Source organism: Leguminivora glycinivorella, unplaced genomic scaffold, assembly GCF_023078275.1.
Source record: "Leguminivora glycinivorella isolate SPB_JAAS2020 unplaced genomic scaffold, LegGlyc_1.1 Scaffold3, whole genome shotgun sequence".
Lineage (NCBI taxonomy): Eukaryota > Metazoa > Arthropoda > Insecta > Lepidoptera > Tortricidae > Leguminivora > Leguminivora glycinivorella.
This window is the reverse complement of record NW_025952828.1, coordinates 1,754,758-1,779,281: the sequence shown is the minus strand read 5'-3', so window position 1 is coordinate 1,779,281 and position 24,524 is coordinate 1,754,758. Positions and strand designations below refer to the sequence as shown.

General features: G+C 38.4%; 1 protein-coding gene across 1 annotated transcript in view; it reads right to left on the bottom strand.

Annotated features, from left to right (window-relative positions):
- Window positions 1–24,524, bottom strand: part of LOC125242024 (cell wall integrity and stress response component 3-like) — a 47,865-nt gene that overhangs the window by 22,579 nt on the left and 762 nt on the right. Inside the window, exons 2-3 of the mRNA XM_048150728.1 lie at window positions 5,180–5,351; window positions 4,708–4,834 (exon numbers count right to left, since the gene is read on the bottom strand). Coding sequence (XP_048006685.1) covers window positions 4,708–4,834; window positions 5,180–5,295 — 243 coding nt within the window. The 5' untranslated portion in view covers window positions 5,296–5,351. The remainder of the gene's footprint in view (window positions 1–4,707; window positions 4,835–5,179; window positions 5,352–24,524) is intronic.

The following is a 24,524-nucleotide window of genomic DNA, read 5'->3' as shown; positions in this document are numbered from 1 at the left end:
ATTTCGGCAGACTTTTTTGTAAGCAAAGGAGGAGCAGCTTATAAGTAGTATAAAAAGCTATTCGCTAGGTGCATGACTGGTGCTGTTCTCAATTTTTTGGGCTTTTCCATATTAAATTAAATTCTATGGTTTAAAGTTAGTTCCAATCCAACGGCCGCTGCTGGCATTGATGTTGGACAAGCCCATGATGACGTGTATTTATAACAATCAGCGCCACTCTGTCACGCACGTTGCCAATACTTATTAGGTTATTACGATTTAATAAGCTTGTAATCGTCACTTTTGTGATATAAGCATGTAACGATCAAAGTTTTCCTTCCCTTGTCACATCCCATAACAATTTAATTTTTATTATTATTCTCAGTATTTATTTTCTTTCTTAGGTTAGGTGTTTTACAATATGTATATAAAAATAAAATATAAAAACATTTACAAAACAATATACAATAAAAACATATAAACATATTATAAAAAACCTAACCTAGGGTGCCGCCGGCAGCGGGGCAGGGCCCAAGCTGCCGGTGGTTAGGGCCGCAGAGAGAGGAACCGTTGAACTATCCGTGCTGTGTCCAAGATCACCGCCTTCTGCATCCCCTTGATCCAGCCACCTAGCGAGAGTCTCTTAAGATGTTGGTCGAGACTCTTCGCTATGAGACCGTTCGCTGAAACGACTATCGGAACAATGATCGTTGATTCAACATCCCACATGGCGGTTATCTCGTGAGCCAAGTCTAGGTACTTACTGGACTTGTCCTTCTCGGCTTTCACGAGATTCTCATCAAGGGGGATATTGATGTCAACGAGCACTGCCCAGCGTTGCGGTCGATCTATTATCACAATGTCAGGCTTATTGGCTACTATAGTCCTGTCAGTGATAATAGATCGATCCCAATAGAGCGTGGCACGACCATTTTCGAGAACTGGCGCAGGTAAGTACTTGTAGTACGGTACTTCGCGGTTCACAAGGCCGTATTGAAGAGCAAGTTGCTGGTGCATAATCCTGGCTACGAGATTATGTTTGTGCAAGTACTCGCCGTTAGCAAGATGAGAACAACCGGAAATGATATGCCTGAGTGACTCTCCGGGACGGCGGCATGCCCGACAAATGTCGACCGTACCGTCCTTCAGGATATATTTCCGGTAGTTGTTCGTCATCATAACTTCGTTCGCAATTGCACAGGCAAAACCCTCGGTTTCTCCGAAGAGGTCCCCGAATCGTAACCAGTTCACCGATGCGAGCAGATTCGGGATCGGGTCCCGTGAGGGCCTTGTAGAATCGCCCGTGTAGCTGCTTGCTCTCCCATACCGCCTTGCGGTCCGCAGTACTTAGTACCACAGGTTTGCGCCAGTTCTCTTTCGCCAAGGAGAGCGGCGTGAGGTTTCCGTTTACTGCCACCACATCACGATACATCCCGCACTCGTTGTTAAGGAAGTAATCCCGAGATTGTACACCTCACGGTTGTGGAGATCTTTGGCGTTTAAGAAGCCTCGACCTCCGCACTTCCGTGGGATGTACAATCTCATAACAGACGAGCGCGGGTGTAACATACGGTGTGTGATAAGCAGTGAGCGGACCCTCCGATCCAGGGCGTCCAGCTCAGTCTGTGTCCACCTTAGTATGCCAAAAGAGTAAGTGAGTAGAGGCATTACTCAGGCGTTAAAGGCGCGCACTTTGTTGCCTCCTGACAAAAGACTGTTAAGGACTTTTGTGAGCTGACTGAAAAAGCGCTCCTTCACCGACTGTCTAATGCCAACATCCTCAATACCCAACGACTGTGACATACCAAGGTACTTATAGGTTTCTGATTCAGAGATAGATCTGAACGACATCGTCTCAGAAAGCTGTAAATTTTCTGAATTTACAACCTCTCCCTTTTTATTAGTATTATTAAGTACAGAGACTACATTTCTGTTTTTGGTTTATTTTTGAAGATTATTATAAATTTAAAGTGTACCCAGGTATTGGCTGTTGTATTTATTTATATCTGAATGTTTTTCATGTAATGTAATGTAAATGTTTATCATGTATTTCAGTCTGAAAGTTTAAACATATTATTATGTATATTTCATGTGCTGTGGCTAGTGACGTGTATAAGAGCCCTTGTGGCCTACTTGCTGAATAAATGTTTGTATTTTGTATTTATGATTTAAAAAACATGTTTTCATGAAAACTTATGTGCGTATTAGTTAAGAGGAAACAGGAATAGTCATTTCTTCATACAAATATTCTCGACTGTATCTTTCATTGTTTTTTTTTAAGTTAGAGCTTGGTTTTTAGTGCATTCCACGAGAATATCCTTTACGAAATACGTATATAAGGCAGCTACTCCAATCAAGTCAGTGAAGCTCGAGAAAATACTCTTAAGTCATGACTCATGAAAGATGGTCAGGCACAAAATCGCTTTCTTAGCGTTGTCAGAAGTATTAGAATAATTGTATTTTGCTAAGGACATTCTCGTGGAATGCCCCTTTTACCAATACTTCATATTGTGTCTGACTGTTTTGCTTCTTTTGATTTTATTTTGACACAGCTGCAAAGATAGGCGTGGTACCTATTCAAATCTGACATCGACTATCCAAAAAACTAAACAGTCCGACACAGACAATCATTATCATCCAGATTTTAACATTTGATTACGATTGGTTAGGTTTTGGAGAACGAAACAGTGGAGAACAAAACCTTGATTTTTTCGATTTTTTAGGCACTAAATAATAGTAGTAGTATTCACGCACACTGTTTTAAAATGTGTTTGTGTGTATTATAATAGATATGTCATTGTCAATTCAAATATGTAACACCATTAGTATAAATAAGTATTATCACTGTACATTAGTATGGTGCTGGTTTTCTGGTCTGAAGGGTTAAAAGAAAAAAATGAAATAAATTATGTTGGCTGTATATCCATGTTTTTGTTTTATAAACATCAATGATTTTTGTGTGTGGTATTTTTAAAGTTTGACTTTATTTGTTTCTAGTTATTAAGCTGCACACGAACAGCAGCGAGCCTGGGCGAGCCCGCCCGCCCGCCCAGGCTCGCTGCGGTCCGCACGCAGCTCGCAGAGCACCTTGCGTGCATTTGTATTTGCGACGTCCTATCAACCACAAAAATTAATTTCCCTGCAATATCCCTATGAAATGTTGTGCGAACGATTCACGAGTTACTTACTCATGACGTGCAATTAGCAAGTTCTAGCAATATTATTTTTTGACTAAACTAGTAAGTTGCCAGTGATTTATTGACACAACATACCAAATGGTTATATACCAGAAACATTATGAGCGCTACTTTTAGGTACATTACAAGTGTAACTTGCAAGGAACTTCACTAGAGTTGTTAAAGCAATGTTACATTTGTAACTTATTAAAAGGTGCCAGTGAAAAAATTATATAACATACAATTTCAAACTTTTTGGTTTATTACAAATGTAACCTTGCCGTAATGAATAGCGTGTAAGTTACGCACAAGTTGCATATGTGCTATTGTTGCAATGTACAAAAATGAACTTCTTAAAAGTTTTCGTCATAACTTTCTAGTAAGTTTATATTTCAATGTATCAGCAACATTGCTATTCAAAGTTATAGAAAGTTGTAAAAATCCGATCTGGGAAACTTACAGGGTTTATCTACAGCGCGGCCGAAAGCGTTTAACATCAATATGGCTCAAACATTGCCCAAACGTTGCAAGCTTGCAATTGTAAGTTTCAAGCTCCCAGATGTAGCATTGAGCAATGTTACCGCAAGTTCTGCTTGCTTAACGGGATAAGACGATTACCGCCTATAAAGTTATGATTTAATGCAAAAGTGGATTTGTGTAGTACTTAGTTGGTGGCATTTAATTTCCGTTTCGATACGTACGGATGAAATAATCTTAGTTAATGCATTTTTCATTGCTGCATTCAAAATAACTGTTTAAAGGTTAAATCTTCCAGCCAGCTTAGGACGTAAACTTTGTACAAAATTACTTTGCACTCTTGTGGATGAAATGCAACTTTTGTCATCCGTTTTTGAAGAATCAAGAGCGTTTCCAGACTCTTTAGACGAATCAGCTTCTTGACTGATTCAAATATATCCGCAGATTTTAACTTCATAGTAAAATGTTACCCTCAAAATAATGGACTTTATACTTTTCACTTTATGATTAATCTAAAAACATTCAAGTACCTATTTGTACAACTCAATAAACTGAAACTTTTTTCATTAGAAGTTAATATTCTTGGTAACTCTAGAGACAAATAATCGATGGAATCAGGCGTTACTTTGCGGAAATCCATGTTAATCGTAAACTAGAACTTTGCTAATCCGCGAATAGATAACGTGCAAGTCAATCAGTGCTAACCTGTTATAATTACTTGCGTATTTTTTACATGCAATTAATTTAAAATTAATTGCATGTAAAAAAAAAATACGCACAGACTTGCGTATTTTTTACATGCAATTAATTGCATGTAAAAAAAAATACGCAAGTAATTATAACAGGTTAGCACTGATTGACTTGCACGTTATCTATTCGCGGATTAGCAAAGGAAAGTTCTAGTTTACGATTAACTCTAGAGACATTTTGAGTAACGCCGAAGACACTCAAAACTGGTGATCAAAAAGTTGATTCACCCAATTTATCAGTTGGGGTGATGAAAAAAAGCGTGAATGATGATAATGATGTAGACGACGACGATATTGCAACTATTAATGAAAACATGTTATTTTACCTCGAGTCTAGTAAGGTCCCGCATCTCTGTGCTCCATTTGGAGCATCTCGGCGGCATGGAGAAGCACCACTCGTACGTCCGCACTGACATCGGAGCGCGGTACTTCACGCGCTTCGTTATGTTGTATCTGAAAATAGAAATGATTGTTGTTAAAACAAACTTTTATAAAAGAAATGGGTGGATCAGAAAGGTCACAAAACTCAAAGATGGTGGTGGAGGAGATTGGACACAGAAAGTGGAGTGCTAGCACTGCTAGCGCACCAGAGCCCGCTAACACCCGCAATTATGGTAAACCAACCATGAAATGGTAAGAGAGAAAGAGAGACGAATCGACAGACGAGGGGGAAAGATACAATCAGATAGAGAAGTAGAGAGGAAAAGCTAGGTGTATAATATAGACTTCTTGTCATGTGTTATTATGTTAAGCTGAATTTACACTTGTAGGAGTAAATTCAGATTTAGTGGTACTCACTTCTGCTGCACCACACACACGTGGTCCCCGTTCAGGCCCACCACCGCTCCCATCACCACTGTCACCACTCCCACCAAGCACCATATTTGTGTCTTTATAGTCAGACTCGCTGTCATTGTTGTCACTGCCAATCCATTGTGGCTTCTTATCTTGGCATGATGAAATGTAGTACCTGTAAAAGACAAACAAAAATTATATAAGTTATATTTAGGAAGAGTTCTCGACCAAATAGGGGAGATATTGCTAAAACCTTCAAAACCTTCAAATCAGGAGTGAACAGGCATTTTCTGGGCGATCTCACTCCATCGTAGGCCACGTCTTTGCCTTTGGCTAGTCTGTGGCCAAGAGTAAGCCCATTTATAATTAAAAAAAAGGCCGGGGTACTTAGTCAAATGCACAAACGCTCACGATAATACTAGTATTTGTTTCGTAGCTATCTATCTCTATCGCTCTTGCGTAATTGGCGCGACAGAGCCAGACTGCATTTCTGTTGTTGCCATTCAGCTACGCACGCAGGTCAGGAAGTACTCGAAACTGACGAGCATATATGAGGAACGTTATGAAGGTAAGTTAAACGAAAGTAGTTTGTCAGGATCGTAGGAAATGGAAGTCCGTGATCTGAGCCTACCATTCTGGGAAACAGGAGTGTATGTTTAAGAAAACAATGAAAAATTACGCTTCACGTAAAGAAAGCAATGGAAAAATATGCGAGGTTCTGACTTGGCATGGTCTACTTTTTGTTCAAGCGTATAAAGGTGAAACACCCTGCCCGAATATTCCGCATAATTCCTAAAACGTGACAGTTTCAACAGAATCTCGAAATGAAACGGGATGATAATGATTATACGAACCAGGAGTATATAATTTTCATCGAAGTCTGTAATAGTATTTTATACATACATACATACAATCATATCACTATTGTATACAATACTTTTTCTATGAGTCATCATTTTCATCATCAATGGACGAAAAATATCATCATTCAAGTTAAAATTAATGTTAATAGCGTCGTTCACCGTTGTATCAACATCGAATTACCTGGCAACCAATTGTTTGTAATAATAACCATCTCTGATAGGTCGATAACGCGATAGATAAAAAAAATGTGTTTCAGATGTAGAAAAATTTGCCAGGTATCGCAAATTAGTATAGAACTTGTATGAAGTTCTATTTTTGAATTTTTTCAGTTAAGTAAAGTGAAGTGTAATGAAATATTATAGTTGACTAACTGTCAAAGACTATCCAACACTGAAAAGTCAGCACGTATAGTTTAGTCTGTGGTGTCCTAATTGACAGAATAAAGTCGACGAGTAGAAAAAACATATTATGCGATGGTAAACTGGTGGCCCAGCATCGTCTATATCCTTTACTTATATTGCTGTTATCTTTACTCGCTGTATATATACGATATATTTTTTTGAGGATTCTCTTATTAAAAGCTTAATTTCTGTGTGTCCGTGACTGGCTAAAGTAATAAATATCTAACGCATCATAAAGGCATGTCATTCCCCTGCATGGATTGAACAAGAGCCGCCGCCGGCATTTTAATTATCAATTGAGGGCACTTCCTTTTGGACTCGTTATGCAATGCTTTAGACTGGGCATTAATTGTAATGTAGATGAAGTTAATTGGGAGACAACTTGTGTGCTTTGAGACAAATATTAAAATAAAATGCCAAATGTTAGTGTTCTTGACTTAATGAGCCTCTTTTAATTTTGGCATTGGTTTTAGGGACACCCGGTAAATGTAGTCACCTATATTATCATACATTATCTGTCTCGTCTGTATATCATTTGATATTTCGTCACTATAACTTTGAAAAAATCTCGTATCTCACGCTGCTCCTCAAAGTTAAAACGCAGTAAGTCTGTATGCATTCCATACATACTTAATACAATTTTCTTTTCATTGACAGACGAAGATACAAGTTTTTTAAAAAGTAGTGACGATTTGTCAGTCGCGTTTCGATGAAGCAAAACATCGTGAAGAAACCGGACTAATCCCAATAAGGTCTAGTTTACCCTTCGGGTCGGAAGATCAGCCAGGCAAGTATGGTCGTGCAATAAATGATAAAACATCTGGCCGTCCCTATCACACTTACTAATAGTGCGATAGGGACGGGCTGATATTTTATCGTCTATCGCGCGACCATGCTACCCGTGCAAGTGGCAGTCGCTTTCGTAAAAACTAGTGCCTACGCCAAATCTTGGGATTAGTTGTCAAAGCGGACTCCAGGCTAACATGAGCCGTGGCAAATGCCGGGATAACGCAAGGAGGATGATGATCTATCTCGTCTGTATAATTATGTTTTAAGACGTACATACTAAAGTTATGTAGTTACAAGAACTTGCTAGAACCTAGAACATTTTCGATTTGGTAAGTACAGTCCAACAATAGGCAACATACATACATATAATCACGCCTGTACCCCATAGAGGGGTAGGCAGAGCACATGAACTACTAAGTTTCAGTGCCACTCTTGGCAAAAAGGGGTTGAATGAAATCCAAATTGTGACATTGCAGTGACAGGTTGCCAGCCTCTCGCCTACGCCACAATTTAACCCATATCCCACAGTCGACTTCTACGACACCCACGGGATGAAAGCGGGTGGTGAAATTCTTAACCCACCACACGGGGCACAGGGGAGGGGGATAGGTAACATGTTGTTCTGAAATATGTGACACACTCCTGTGGTGCTACAAAAAAGATTCAATATTTATGCGGACATCGTTATGCAACAAATTTTGGTTGTATTTTAAAGCATTCTTTAAATATCTGATAATAATAATGGTTATGGAGCATTATGCTTATGGAATGGTTAGCAATGTATTAATAATAAATTACCAACACTACGGCACTAACTATCAAAGTTAAACTAAGTTATAACATTCACGTAGGCGCAAACTCAGTTTAAATTAGTTGTGCCACCACGAAATGGCTAATGACAATTTTGTAGAACGTTCATATTTACAGTATCAGTGTGTACTGAAAATATACTAATATTATAAATGGAAATGCTGCGCCGACCCCAAGTGACTGGGATAAGGGCAAGAGAATGATGATGATGATTATAAATGGAAAAGTGTGTGTGTCTGTTTGTTTGTCCGTCTTTCACGGTAAAACGAAGCAACGAATTGACGTGATTTTTTAAGTGGAGGTAGTTGAAGGGATAGAGAGTGACATAGGCTGCTTTTTGTCTCTTTCTAACGCGATCGAAGCCGCCGGAAAAAGCTAGTTAACTATAAAAATCTATTCAGTACAAATTTTTTGATAGTCAGGTCAAGTCAGGTGTGATGAAACACATTGTATAACTTGGGACTTGGGGTGTAATTCTATTGCAAACTGATGGAGTGTTTAAAAGGTCCCGGCAAGCCGTCTTGATTTAACTATGCTCGAATTTGCAATATTTAACTTACGCCCCGTGTTGCTCAATGTAGAATTTTTCAATTCGTTTTGGGAGGCGTCAGAACATAAAAAATACATAGGTATATATTGAATTTTCTATAACACCATAAGATATCTCCCCCTCAAACTAAATTATTAAATTGACAATTAAGTCACCCCTCTGCCCTATCAGTAAGTTAATTGACATCCCTGAGAACACTCACATGTCATATTGTCATATCGCTGTCTCACTCATCTTGTATATTACAGACAGAGAGGTAAGTATCACTTCAACGTCGTGTGTTAAATAATAATAATCTCGTTTCCTTTGAACAAAAGCATGAGCCTGCCCATTTAGACCGTTTTCACATTATCTGATCCAATATCGGAGAAAGATGTCATATTAATGTAGACGTCAAAGATAGGATATCGGTCCTATATCCGATGTCTTATCGGATTTGTTGTGTGTGTGTGCCTGTCTGTGGCATCGTAGCTCCCGAACGGATGAACAGATTCAGATATAGTTTTTTTTTGTTTGAAAGCTGAGTGAGTCGGGAGTGTTTTTAGCCATGTTTCACGAAAATCGGTGCATTACGTAGGTTTTTTTTATATTTTAATTTTGTGGTTAGTTGGTGACACATTTTACGCGTGCCTCTTGGCTAGAGGACATGGAATACAAGATGCACGTTTTACATTCCTGAGCAATAGAAAATAAAACGGGTCACTCCCCTAATTTCAATATAACATGACCCTATTCCTTCCCTATTTTATCTTCATTTAGTGTAAATGGTGAAAGGCATTGTAAGGTATCCCTCACAATATTAAACCAGAATTAATCAACATTACAGGGGCCCAATAAAATGAAGACGATTTCACTTTTGGTGGTGCACCATAATTGGTTCCGTTAGATGTTAATAAGGGTAATAAAAAACAATTTAATCTTATTTAAGTAATTTATTTAACTTAAAAGGTGCTTAAGTAGAAATTAAGCGTTATTAAGTTGAAATATCCCCCGGTTATCCCGGTACCATTTATTTGTGTGATGAGCACAGATATTTGTTCCTGAGTCATGGATGTTTTCTATGTATATAAGTATTTGTATATTACATATATTTATAGCGTTGTCTGAGTACCCACAATACAAGCCTTCTTGAGCTTACTGTGGGACTCAGTCAGTCAGTGTAAGAATATATATTTATTTATTTATTTATATTTAAATATTTCAAAGTATATTTATTTTCTACAAAATCACCTGCCTGTGCCTGTGTGGTGACGGGTTAAGAATTTCACCACCCCCTTTCTTTCCGTGGCGTTAAATTGTGGCGTAGGCGAGAGGCTGGCAACCTGTCACTGCAATGTCACAGTTTCGTTTTCTTTCAATCCCTTACGCCGTGTCTTGCGTGGGCGACGGTCGCGCGGCCGTCGCGCGACCGTCGCCGTCGCGTCTCATACTTCCATATCGATAAGGTTTGATTTCGTATGCGTCGCATCGCCGTCGCGCGACCATCGCGCGACCGTCGCCCACGCAAGCCACGGCGTTATTTGCCAGGAGTGGCACTGAAGCTTTAGTAGTTTCATGTGTTCTGCCTACCCCTTTATGGGATACAGGCGTGATTATATGTATGTATGTATATTTCTACCAACAGGCATGCGTAAGATACTTAAACAGATTAAAAATTGAAGTTATAAAATGTCAACATGTAACTAACCTACCTTCGGAAATTACAAAACAATAAATTTTAAATCATGTCAAAAAATAGGGTAGGTTCACATTAAAGGCATTAATGGTTACAAAGGTAGGCAGTTGAACCGATTTCGATTTACTTTCTTTTGTCTGAAAGCTGAGTTAGTCGGGAGTGTTCTTAGCCACGTTTCATGAAAATCGGACCACTATGTCGGGGTCGGGGGCTTTTTCAAAATTTCAGTTTTGTGGTTAGGTTATATTTATTTTCCCCTCACTAGCTCGAAAACACGTGTTTTGTCCTTTAATACCAGCGGGTAAAAACGCATTTTATCCACTAGTGGGTAAAGTAATTTGACCTTGAATAAAGTCAAATTAATTACTTTAAAATTGATAAAAGTAGGTGAATCTAGTAATAAAGATGATTTACCACCTGTGGAACTACTGGAACCAGTGGTAAACGCATTTTTTGCGTTGTAGTTTGCTCGCTATAGTGAGGGGAAAAGTTTTGTGTTACACTCGGGTGCAAATGTATTTTACTTCTCGTGTGTTAAAAAACTCGCAAGTTCAGGATTCTATTCTCGAACCACTCGCTTCGCTCGTGGTTCAACTATAGCATCCTTTCACTTGCTCGTTTTTCAATTCCACACTCGGCGTTAAAATACAACTTTGCCCCCTTGTATAACAAATAACTATTAAATAGGTACACGGGAGCGACTATCTTTTTTAACCCCCGACGCCAAAAACGACAGGGTGTTATAAGTTTGACGTGTCTGTCTGTGTGTGTGTCTGTCTGTCTGTCTGTCTGTTTGTCTGTTTGTGTGTCTGTCTGTGGCATCGTAGCTCCCGAACGGATGAACCGATCGCGGTCGGGGATTTTTTCAAAATTTTAATTTTGTGGTTAGGTTATGTTCGTTTCTATCGCTAATAGCTCATCGCTTAGGTACTCGCTTTTGGTGTCGCCAGTGCTTTAGGCCCCATTTAGACGGTACTAGAACTCGCATACGAGTTTTATTACATTGCGGTATTTGATAGCTGTGCAAAATTAATCTAACCTCAACAGCCCGCAATGTAACTAAAATCGCATGCGAGTTCGCACGCCGTCTAAATCAGGCCTTATGCAAAGCTTTGGCGATACCTACTTCCACATAGAGAACCGCTAACTATGTTGATGCATGTTGGATCTTTGTCGCACTTGAAAATTCACACGTAAGTATGAAATCCCAGCAAACGTGGTGGTTAGAGGTAGGCCTTCTGTACCTTCAAACCGCCTCCTATATCGTCAATTTTTTTTATATACCACGTCGGTGGCAAATAGGTACACGGCCCGCCTGATGGAAAACGGCCACCGCAACCTATGGACGCCTGCAACTCAAGGGGTGTCACATGCGCGTTGCCGACCCATTAGAAACTTGTAAGTACACTCCTTGTTTGAAGAACCCCATACTGTAGTTCATCGGGAATACCTCGGCAGGGAGCTCATTCCACAGCCGGAGCGTTCGTGGGAGGAAATTCCTCTGAAACCGCACGGTGCGCGACCAACGACCATTTTAGGTTACAATATACAAGGTGCTCGCGAGGAACCCATATAACTTTAACGGCATATTCTTGGTCACATTTTAAGACTAAAATGTCATATAAACTTTTCTAGATTTCGTCTAGTTTCAGAGTTATTGCCAATTTAAAAAAAACATTTCCGTATTGTTACTCAGTAGAAAAGGTTTCCTAACGGCGCTGATGCGCAATTGTGGAGCATAGTCTCACAGTAGTCATTGATAGATGTCAAAATGTGACAAGAAAAACTTCGAAATAATTTGGTTTTTAGAAAAATAAATGAAGGAACTCATTTTAATTGCCAACTTTATAGATAAAAAAATGTTTTATGTGAAAATACGTCCAAAAAAGTAAAAGAAAAAAAAATTTTTTTTGGCGAAAAATTTTAAAATTCATATAACATTGTTTCTTTCTTTTTGCCTCAGAAACGCGTGGTTCAAGTTATGCGGGTTCCTCGCGAGCACCTTGTATACCTATGTTTATTATCTTTTTATTCTCTTTCAGTCTTTATTCCTAAAAGTAAATTCTGGAATGCTTAAGTACCTAAATTAGACAAAGTAGCGAGCCAAATAAGCCAAATTAACGACACAATTCTCGAAAACCATTGCCATTCTTTCTGGCGCCACTCTTGTAATTAAAGAGGAGCGTCCGACAAGGCGATTCGAACAAAATATAAGATTTCACACTGATACGATGATGATATGTCAGGAACAAAAGTAAGACATTTCTTTGACCAAAATCGTCACTTTATATGGTCCTCACATTATAGGTATCGCATCGGTGTGTAATATTGTAATCATTTATTCGAATTGGGCAGACAAAAGGCAGATGAGCAAATTAAAACAAAAGGTCACGAACAAAATTAAATAAATAAATAAATAAATAAATATTATTGGACATTCTTACACAGATTGACTGAGGCCCACGGTAAGCTCAAGAAGGCTTGTGTTGTGGGTACTCAGACAACGATATATATAATATATAAATACTTATACATAGAAAACATCCATGACTCAGGAACAAATATCTGTGCTCATCACACAAATAAATGCCCTTACCGGGATTCGAACCCGGGACCGCGGCGCAGCAGGCAGGGTCACTACCGACTGCGCCAAACCGGTCGTCAGCAAAAATTGTAAGCAAATTAAGTAGAAATAAACAGAAGAAGGTCATTTACAACAACTTAATTTCTTGGAAAATTACTGTTTATTGGGATATTTACAATAAAAAACAAATTGTAAGTTGATTGAAGGCGCAAATTGAATTATTAATTATAAAACTTTGCCCGTTTGGAGGCGTATTTTTATTTTTATGGAAATAATATTAACGAAATCACTTGAGACGCTGATTGCTGAAAAGAAATAGTATTTTTTAGTATCAGATGGTGTTTTTTTTACGCACTAGTGCGAGAAATGGTTCATTATAATACCAGGTCGAAACTTCGGAGGCTCATCTGCACTGAAAATGTACTATTATGCAACTGGCGATTAAGTGAGGTCAAAAAAGACGAGTGGCGTGAGTAAATAAAGTGAGTTAATAAAGACGCCACGAGTATTTTTTGTCTCAGTTAAACACCGTTGCATACAATACTTTTTCTATGACCATGCACTTACTTTTTAATAGTTTTCTAGAATAACTTTCGTGAAATTCGCACTATTTCCTGTATTTTGACGCGTCGGCCTCCCCTCTGTTCCTGCACTCACCCTGTCGCTCGCACTCCCCCGCGACGTCGCCAGCCCCCGGCGCCCGCGCACCCACGCTATATCCCTTAAAGGCTCCCTAACAATGCTTTAAGAGCTATATCGTATGGGGTGCGCGGCGCGCCGGGCGGGGGCGGGCATATTTTATGTAGGGTTTTAACGATCTATGCACGACACTGTAAATGACGAATAACAACACGGGAGTAGAAAAAAATTATATAGAAGAATTTAAATCGAAAATGGCCGAACTGTGTAAGGATATTATTATCCCTTTCTTGATCCTTTCATAGAAACCCTTTCTGATTTCCGATACAACGATCAAATTTAAAAGTCAATGTGCATTATGAGGGAAAATGTGAATCTTTATATCATACGGCGAAGGATACATTATTGAGGCTACCATCATCCTCCTTGCGTTTGTCATTTGCCACGGCTCATGGGAGCCTGGGGTCCGCTTTGATAACTAAAACATGGTATTTAACCTAATATACTTGGGTTTGATATAATTATTTCCACGAGTATTGTTAGTCTATTGAAATAATACAGTCAGCGATAAAAGTTAGTACAATGATAAACACGATTTTTATAAAAAAAACTTATTCCTTACCTTAATCGCTACGATAAACGATTGGAGCCTTGAACTCGCTAGCTGTCCTTGGCTATTATTACTTAGGCTAGACGTCTTTGTGTCAATACTAGAGTAATCACATATTGACTAAATCTAACATCTAGGCCGACTTCGATGGATCAAACACCCTGTATTTTTAAACCGTTTAAAAGTAGGTTTACTTTTTCTCCTAAACGTTGTCCCTAAGTTAATAATATTGGGGTTAAAGTTAAGCTGCATAATGTACCTAATGGAGGGAAAGTAATGACATTTAAGGGGACGAAGTTGGAATACGTAGTTAGTTTCACATAATTCCTGCTTCGTTACTGTTCTCAGGGATTTCGCCTCTAGCGGAAAAAGTATGGTCTTGTTGCCATGGAGACGAGGTTTTTCCTAGCAACGAAGTTATTTCGATCACGGAAAGAGGGGTCGAGAGAATAGGCTCCTAATGAGTCGTACTTAAATGTAAGTGCGGTGCGGTTGCAGCTTCTTAAAATAAATGTAACTTTTACCAATAAGAAAAGTCTGAATGCAAAGCTTTCAATGTCACGTTGTTAGGAGGTGCTAAACAAGCCAAAGTACAGTTTTCTTATAATGAACTATAAACCAAACCCTTAAGAGATTCCTAAGCGGACATACTTACTTACTTCCGATGGCGCTACAACCCTTTGTGGGTCTTGGCCTCCTCCACTATCTTCCTCCAGTTGCCGCAATCTCTGGCAACCCTCCTCCAGTTGGTATATTTCCTTATTCTCCCCAGGTCCTCTTCCACACAGTCAAGCCACCTTTTCCGAGGTTTAGCCCTGGGCCTTTTTTGTTGCGGTGTAAATAATTTTAGGAGCCCTCATATCTGGCATTCTTTCAATCTGGCTTTCTAAGCGGACATATTTAATATAAATATTGTGAGGACATCGTCCTTAGATCAAACTAGACCCACAATAAGCAAAGCTACTATGGGTGCTAGGCGACGACAGACATGTTTAATGTCCCTATAGATATATACACTTACATACATAGAAAACTTCTATGACTCAGGAACATTATCTGTGCCCATCATACAAATAAATGCTCTTACCGGGAGTGGAACCCAGGACTATCAGCTTAGCAGGTAGAATCACTACCGAAATCGCCAGACCGATCGTCAAAATAGTCGTCAGTAGTGCGTCACAAATCATCTTCAACCACCGCACCGGATACGTAATAATTCCTGAAGTAACCAATATTTCATGGCATGGCTAGCTTTAGAAAAATAACATTTAAAAATATATGTAGCACTAAACCCTACTCATAGTGTTCCTGCCGGTGAGTAAGGCTGCCAGAGCTCAACGAGGGTGCAGTGTGCTAGTGACGGTAGGACCTACGGAACTAATTTATTTCGTCTATTGTACTTTTAGTCGTCGCAACCCAAACTCTTTTTAGTACTTAACACACCAAAAAGGATTATACAAGTTTCTAATAGATTGGCAACGCGCACGTGACACTCCTTGAGTTGCAGGCGCCCATAGATGACAGTGACCTCTTCCCATCAGGTGGACCGTATGCTTGTTTGCCACCGACGTAGTATAAAAAAATAAATATTAAAAGTGAGTCTCGTAAATTTCTCTCCCCATCAGAACCCAAACTGAATAGATCCGGCCTGTCCCGCGCAGGATGCGCCCATTGAAGCTATCAATCGAGGCGACGACCTCTTTCTGGATCCACAATAGGGCTGATAAAACTGCACGCATTGCTGTCACAGATATTTGCTATTACCAGAATACTTATTTACTATCCTAGACATATAGATATCATCCTAGAGACTACCAAAACTGGGAGAGGCTTGCGGAGAAGCAGACGGAATGGCGTGTGCATTCGAGATGGTCGCAAGTTCGTCGATGAGAAGTCTTGCAGACAAAAGGGAAAGAAGGCACCGTAGCAAAACGTCGCAATCGGTTGCAAGCTTCCCTTGTCAGCGATGTAGCAAGGTATGTCGCTCTCGTATTGGGCCTGTTTAGCCATCAAAAGCGATGTTTCTCGGACATTGCACCATAAATCGTCTGAAATAGATTCTAAGACGAGTATTGTGTGTGGTGACGGGTTAAGAATTTCACCCCCTTTTCTCCCGTTGGTGTTGTAGAAGTCAATCGTTAACAGAAAACAGCAGTTCTCGCTTGTGGCAACATTGTCCAAGATCTTCTTCTTCTTAACTCATGTTACCCTCTGCTGGGGTGTAGGGCTCGAATCATATTCCTTCATTGACTCCGGTCTTGGGTAGCTTAGGTAATCTCCTCCCTCCCCATCTCTAACACCCTGCAGGTCTATTATGATTGCAATTTTATCACTTATCTACGTGGATAAAGTATACGTCACGTACTGGCAAATATGTCAGTGTGAGAGTAACAGATGTTGATAAGTGATAAAATTGGAAGCATAATAGCCCTGCTGAGCTCTTTGTCTACAGACCAACGCCATATCGATTTACGGCGGCATTGTGCAAGATAATGAACATCAAAATTAATTATCACAAAGATTGATGTTCTTATCATCAATTCAATATCATATCATAAACTCGTGTGACGACCCTGCGTTTGCGAATCGTTAAGAGGAACCAGACGTTGAAGGGTCATTGTCGTAATACAAGAATTGTCATACAATAGGCCTGATAAAAATAGAACTTAACTTTCCTTTATCATTTTATAAATGAAGGCTATACATGGCTATACATGTATTTACACAAAATGAAATTACATATAAACGTTTCCAATAAATAGCGTAGAATTAGTAGTCATCTTTAAGAATTCGTTTTGTCAATTTTTACTATTAAAAGGAGTTCATCGGAATCATTTTTATGGACAAGTATTTCGTTAGGATATTGAAATGTTTCGTATACGTATCATATTTTCTTATTTACTTATTGCTTAAATTTCAATCATCCACACAGGCAAATGGATGGTTTTATCACCTTTTTTTTTTTTTTTTTTTTTTTTTTTATACTACGTCGGTGGCAAACAAGTATACGGCCCGCCTGATGTAAAGCGGTCACCGTAACCTATGGACGCCTGCAACTCAAACAGTGTCACATGCGCGTTGCCACCCCATTAGAAACTTGTACATTCCCTTTTGCTGTGTTAAGTACACAGCAAAAAGGAGTGTACAAGTTCCAAGGAGGGTTCGGGTTGCCGACGACTCAAAGGACAATCAACGGAACAAGTTAGTTCCGTAAGTCCTCCCGTCATCAGCACACCGCACCCTCGTTGAGCTCTGGCAGCCTTACTCACCGACAGGAACACAACACTATGAGTAGGGTCTAGTGCTATTTGGCTGCGGTCTTCTGTAAGGCGGAGGTACTACCCCAGTTGGGCTCTGCTCTAGATTCGAGCGAGACGATATCCGCTGTGCTGTGCCCTACCACACAAAGCGGAATATCATTCGCTATGCCCTACCTCCTACTGGACACCACCTTTCTCATCACCTTTCTCTTTTTCAGATACAAAAAGGTCCATCAGACTATATCTCATCTCTGTCAAAACTCCTGCATCCTGGCCCTTCGAATACAGTTATCAATCAAGAAAGATCCGTGTTTTGTCAGTGTGCATTTACAATAATATAATGGGGGGCCCAACAACGTTCTTCCGTCTGTCTGTCGCTGGCAATTGACTGGGACTATCATATCCCTGTCTACATAGTTGAACTTCATGTAATGTGGTTCGGATTTCTGCAAGAGTTTAAACTATGTCTACGCTGGGTCTCCATTGCTTACCATTAAGTTTTATGTCATAATAAATCGTTTGTCCGCTTTTATTCAATTCAATTGAAAAACAATTCAAAAACTTTAATGTCAAAACTAAAACATATCAAAAATACAAAAAAATGTAATACAATAAATAAGGAATTTAAATAATCTTAAACAACTAAGTCAAAATTAACCATAAATACTAACCATAAACATTAAAAAAGACAAGAAATTTAAACAAAGAATCAAAAGAAAAGAACACACATTCATTATTTTTAATTAAACTTAAAAGCTACTCCTGACCTCTCTATGGCTCCTAAGATACAGGATCGGCCTAGTTTAGGAACCACTGTCTTAACCCTTGTAATGCTTTTGCATAAACGATTTTCATTTCATTTCATTTTCACTTATCATAGAATTCACGGACCGTAAAAAATGCTTTGTCAATTAATAAGTCCTTCAGCTTTTAACACACAACTCATTAACGTTACTCATAATTTAGTTTTTCTCAGAAACGCGAAACTTTTCAGGATTGTCATAAAACAAACCTAACCTAACCTATATGACCGTTACGATAGCCCATGCTTCATATTGTTATTTCTTTAAACAACAGTCATCTGCTTTATTATCATTTTACATACAGCCGATCCACCATCCACATTGCTTGGCTTTTCTCATTCATTATATAAAATATTCAATTTAATACCTTTTTGTTCACATGAATTTCATCACTTTCCTTATTCAATTTGGCATTAAAGATTTTATGCATTTTTTACAGTTGTTTATCTTTTAGCTCTCAAGGTTTATCTTTTACATCATAAATCATAATGCTTTCATCCCTCACTTCATATTGTGTTGAGGAATTTGCCTTTAATTTTTCAAATTCAACTGAAGTTATCTTTGAATTTTCATTCCTATCAAATCCATCATGGCTGTCACATGCAATCTCATCAACCTTTTCATTATTTAAAAGTATGAAGGACGTTCTGAATTGTCAAAATGTCTATTTATTTAATAGTCAGCAGCTGAACATATTCCACATTTTTACTTAAAGACTGATTCTTAAATATATTTTAAATTATATTATGTAATTTACAATTTTCACAATTGTTACTACGACATTTAGCTACCTCGTAATCACATGAGTTGATTCAGTTAGAAGGTCGAACTAGTTTCGGTTCTATCTCAGGGATGGCGGGGGGCGCCATAAGCCTTCGGTAGGTAACGGTAATTGTGTCATATACTTGAAAATTTCGACCCTTGCCACCGTGTCCGAATGGCCGAGTGGTTTAGGCATCCGTAGCGATAACGGAGGACGCTGGTTCGAATCCAGCTTTAAGCATTTGGAGGCCTTGGTCACTTTTTCTTTGTAAGTATAATATATGACATTTATTTCAGTTTACATTTCAAGATTCTGAGTTCACGGGAAGTACTGTTGCTTCACTTGCGAGTATTGAAAATTTGCTAACATTTGCAGCAAAAACGGCTGTATCTTAGTAGACCTGATTATTTGATAGAATTTCCACCTTCACGCGTTCCTCAGAAGAAGGGTCTTGACAGACAGATGGACGGACGGAAAATAAAGTGATCCTATAAGGGTTCCGTTTTTTCCCTTTCGAGGTACGGAGCCTTAAACATTGGTCTTGATTACTGTCTGTCCGCTTGAAACCCGTCTAGGGAAGCAAGCTACCTAATTATTGGCACTAGTGATTGGGATACTGAAGCAATTAAAGCCCCAGAGGCGTTCAGATGCCAGACTAGTTAATTAAGAGGTAATTAGAGAAATTGGGTACGTAGCCGAATGGGAAAAACGCTCACGAAACGAAACGCTCGTAGATATCTATCCCTATCGCTCTTGCGTATTGGCGCGACAGAGCCAGACTACCTTTCGCGGCGTTTCGTTTTCGTTTCGCGTCGGAGAAATGCCATTCGGCTACGGTACCTTGAGACGAAAAGGATGGTACTATTCAGTAGCTCTTAAGTACGTAGGCAATTTATATTGCTATTCATAATATTCATGTTCTTTTAATTACTGCATTTTATTTTGGTTTGATAGATAGGTACTTACGCTATTTTATTAGTTTTTTTGTAAGATAAAAGTTATTAATAGAAATTACACAATACTTACTTTTAAAGGTGTGTAGGTACTAAAATACGGCAAGAACGTGATCTCGTAATTTTTAGGGTTCTGTATGAAATTTAAAAGGAAGAAACTCTTATGGCGCGACTTTGTCCATCTGTCTGTCGGTCAGATTAAATATCCCAAGAACTACTTATGATATCGAATTGATATTTGGAATATTGCAAGAACTACTTTTATTTATGATATGGATTTTAAAGTGAAAGTTATTTTTATTTATTTATTAATATTAATTATAGAAAATGCCCGATATGAAAGGTGAACATAGGTACAGTCAACCAATTGGAACCCTAGGCCATTGTAAAACTATGTCATAGTGACATTATACATCAGATTGTAAGAAATCTTTTAGTGCTTGTCATTTTGACATGGTTGTAGAGTGGCCTAAGGTTCCAAATGGTTGACTGTACTCGTAAATTAATGTCGCGGTAGGCACTTTGTTTGTTGTGTTGTTGTTGTTGTAATAGTCATAAGTATGCTAAGAATGATTTTGAAAGTAGGCAAATGTATGTTTTCTGCATAAACCGATTCTTATGATCACCATTTTTTTGTCTTTAGTAAGTAAGGCTTCTTAGCGCCTCATGTGTCACTGCGACCATTTCTGATCTACTACAACTCTCGTTCAAGTCCTACAAAATCCAAGATTTATAGTATCTTTTTGAAATCGAGATACCTCATATCATCTGCATGGGTGTATTTGGTAGCTGCCCAGAATCATGTTACATGTACGCATTAGAGAGAGGCACTCACCAGGATGTGCAGGGCCGTTTCTTCAGACTCTGAGCAGAATCTGCGCCGCCCGTTTGCACGTTTCTCGATAGCATGTGTGCATGTGCTTGTTCAGATGATATGATAACCATTGGTTTGACTAAATAACATACAGGGTAAGTTAAACAAAAGTTTGTAAAAAGCACGATTTCATATAACTCTCTAGTGACATAATCCCTTTTATTTCTAGAAGCTTTTATAGTAGGTCGAAGATAGCGCGCGTCGCAAAGGATGTGATCTACTTAGATTGCATTTAATTTACGCGTAATTTATTAAATAAATTTATCGCGGTTTTGACATGTTTATTGCGATACTTAATCAAATTGCTAATTGTTTGTTGACTTGTTTTAGCTATACCAAAGAGGATCGAGTATTATAGAGAGTTAATGCTGTCAAAGTAAAATGTGTAATCACAGTGCATAGACTGCCATCTCTTGACACAGGCTTAAATCTTTTGAACCTCAGTTTTGAGAATTTGGCCAATATTGTTAGCTTGATATGTGTTAAAATGTCAAATATTAATATTAGCGCCATCTAGCCGAGCGATCCCCAAAGGTGTAACGCCATCTAGGTCACCGTACCTTTTTCTCTAGGGCTTCGAGGTACGTTTTTTCTTAGACTTTATCCATCTATACGGAGTTACATATGTCTTTGGCTATACCAAGGATAATTTATATAGGATTTACAGTCTCCATAATAAGAATCGTAGGTACCTCATTTTTTTTTATACGATAGGGGCAAACGAGCGGTCAGGTTGCCAGATGGTAAGCGATCACTGCCGCCCATGGACACCCGAAACTCGAAAAGTGTTGGAGGTGCGTTTGATCCTAAAATTGAATTTTTTGTAAACTCTTAAACCTACGCCACACATAAAGCGTTTTGATAGCGTAGCGTTAGCGGAGCGCAATGAGAGCGGTGCGCCGGCGGAACGCGCGCATTCCGCTCGCAATCCGCGCTCGTTAGTTCCCGCCGGCGTCCGCTGGGCGCAACGCCAGCGTTCGTCCCGCGCACCGCTAGCGCGCTCCGCTGACGCTCCGCCTACGTTATCAAAACGTGCATGTGTGGCCGAGCTTTTAGCCCTATTAGTCCATCGTGTGTGACATTAAATGTGTCCCGTATGCAGTAATTAAGATTATTAAGCCCATTAGCGGTCAAGTGGCCGAAAGGACAGATGTTGTGTGCTAAACCAATTATATGACGCCATATTGTTTTAGCAATATTAAGCTACTAGTGTACTTTTGACGAAGCAGTAAATTTTTATGTCGGCTCATCAAATAACAAAGAATATTATTTACTTATGTACAGAAAGGACACTTCCTAAAAAACCGAAATTTGACAGCAGTCCTGGGTCTAATCGTGGTGTCCCTTTCCAATGCATGGCACTATCCCTTTTGGCTATTGAGGGTTGTTAATCACGTAATTATCTAATCTGGGGAGCGCACGGAGTGACATCAAGTTATACCAATCCTATACTATAAATGCTACGTAGCATAATAATGAGAGCCGAATGTTGCCGGAATCGCCCGATTCAGTGTTCGAATCTTAATTGAACTGAATAAGTATAGTGTCTCCGTCAACAAACTGTTTTTACAGGTGCCCTTAATAAATGTAGCCAGGTTATTTTTTTCTGAATAAATAAATTAAATATTGGGGACACCTTACACAGATCAACTCAGCCCCAAATTAAGCAAAGCTTGTACGATGGGTGCTAATGCTAAGCGACGATATACATACTTAAATGGTTTACTTTTTTTTACGGAGTTCATAAACAAATATTATTATGTCCTTCAGAAATAACACTCCTCAACCACTCCCATAAATTCAACAAGGCATTCCAGTTACCTACATTATATTTTTGAACTGTCAGATCTGAGCGGTCAAGAGATCAATAAACATAAATGTAGAAAAGTAAACAAAATAAACAGCGCTGCTGATTAGACTCGACTATACACGGTGTGACATTAGGAAACCTTTTTTTTTTCTTCCTATTTAGTACTTCCTTATTTAACTGTTATTATAATTATTATTTATTATAAGTTTATTTTTTAAGTAGTTATTTAGTTCAATTAGTTTATTATAGTTTTATATTGTAAATCATTAAGTTTTTTATTGACGTAAATTATAAATAAAAATATATTTCGTACACATTAAAAAAAAAAAATTAGGAAACCGAAAGATTTTAACTACGCATTTCCGAGGGCAAAATAAAGAGCAAATTTTTTTTTGTAATTTTTTTTTTCAGTACTTTATGATGTTTTTTCACATAAAAAGTTAATGTTATTCGTAAAACTGGCACTTAAAATAAAAAAATTCAATTTTTTTCTAAGTAATAGTGTGGAGTAATAAAAGAGGAAAGTAACAAAAATGTATGGAAATTCTGGGACACTTTTTGTCTCCCAGTGAGATTGAAAGTACTCGTGATTCTGAGTACAATTGACCTAAAATTCCCTAAAAAAATTAAAATAAAAAAAATGGCAAAAAAAAGAAATGCTCATTTATCGAAAATTTCATGCTAATTAAATCTCCAGCGCTTGCTTAGGAAGCACATATGGCTGAACGAATGTGCATCCACTCGGGAGAACTTCTGAAACTATTGGAGCGGGTAATTGTCTTCCTGAGGTAATAAAAATATGGGCTTTGTAAAGTTCATCGAAAATTACGTAAGAAATTATATAGCGGAAAATTTTAAAATAAACAAAATTTTAAAAACCGGCCAAGAGCGTGTCGGACCACGCTCAGTGTAGGGTTCCGTAGTTTTCCGTATTTTTCTCAAAAACTACTGAACCTATCAAGTTCAAAACAATTTTCCTAGAAAGTCTTTATAAAGTTCTACTTTTGTGATTTTTTCCATATTTTTTAAACATATGGTTCAAAAGTTAGAGGGGGGGACGCACTTTTTTTTCATTTAGGAGCGATTATTTCCGAAAATATTAATATTATCAAAAAATGATCTTAGTAAACCCTTATTTATTTTTAAATACCTATCCAACAATATATCACACGTTGGGGTTGGAACGAAAAAAAATATCAGCCCCCACTTTACATGTAGGGGGGGTACCCTAATAAAACATATTTTTCCATTTTTTATTTTTGCACTTTGTTGGCGTGATTGATATATGTATTGGTACCAAATTTCAGCTTTCTAGTGCTAACGGTTACTGAGATTATCCGCGGACGGACGGACGGACGGACGGACGGACGGACGGACGGACGGACGGACGGACGGACGGACAGACAGACATGGCGAAACTATAAGGGTTCTTAGTTGACTACGGCACCCTAAAAAGTACCTAGGTATGTGAAGACTAGTTGCCTCCTAGTCAAATCAGCTTCTCTCTAAGAACTGTCAAAACGAATTTTAACGACTTGCTAATTGGAATTTATATGAAATCGAATTGAGTGACATCACAGTCAACTCAGTTATTTTATATATTTCTACCTGACTTATTAAATAGAAATTGGATTTAAAAATAACTTGTGTCCATGTTTTTCTTATAATAATTTGGTACTTTATTTCGAGCATGGTATAATAGTATTTTATACAATCGTGATATAATACAAAGCTTTTCAGTCGAGTACCATGTTTAGGCCACGAAGCTTGCTGAGTGGCCTAATAGTACGGTACGAGAGTGAAAAGCTTAATTATATCACTATTGTATACAATACTTTTTCTATGAGTCATCATCTTCATCATCAATGGACGAAAAATATCATCATTCAAGTTAAAATTAATGTTAATATCGTCATTCACCGTTGTATCAACATCGAATTACCTAGCAACCAATTGTTTATAA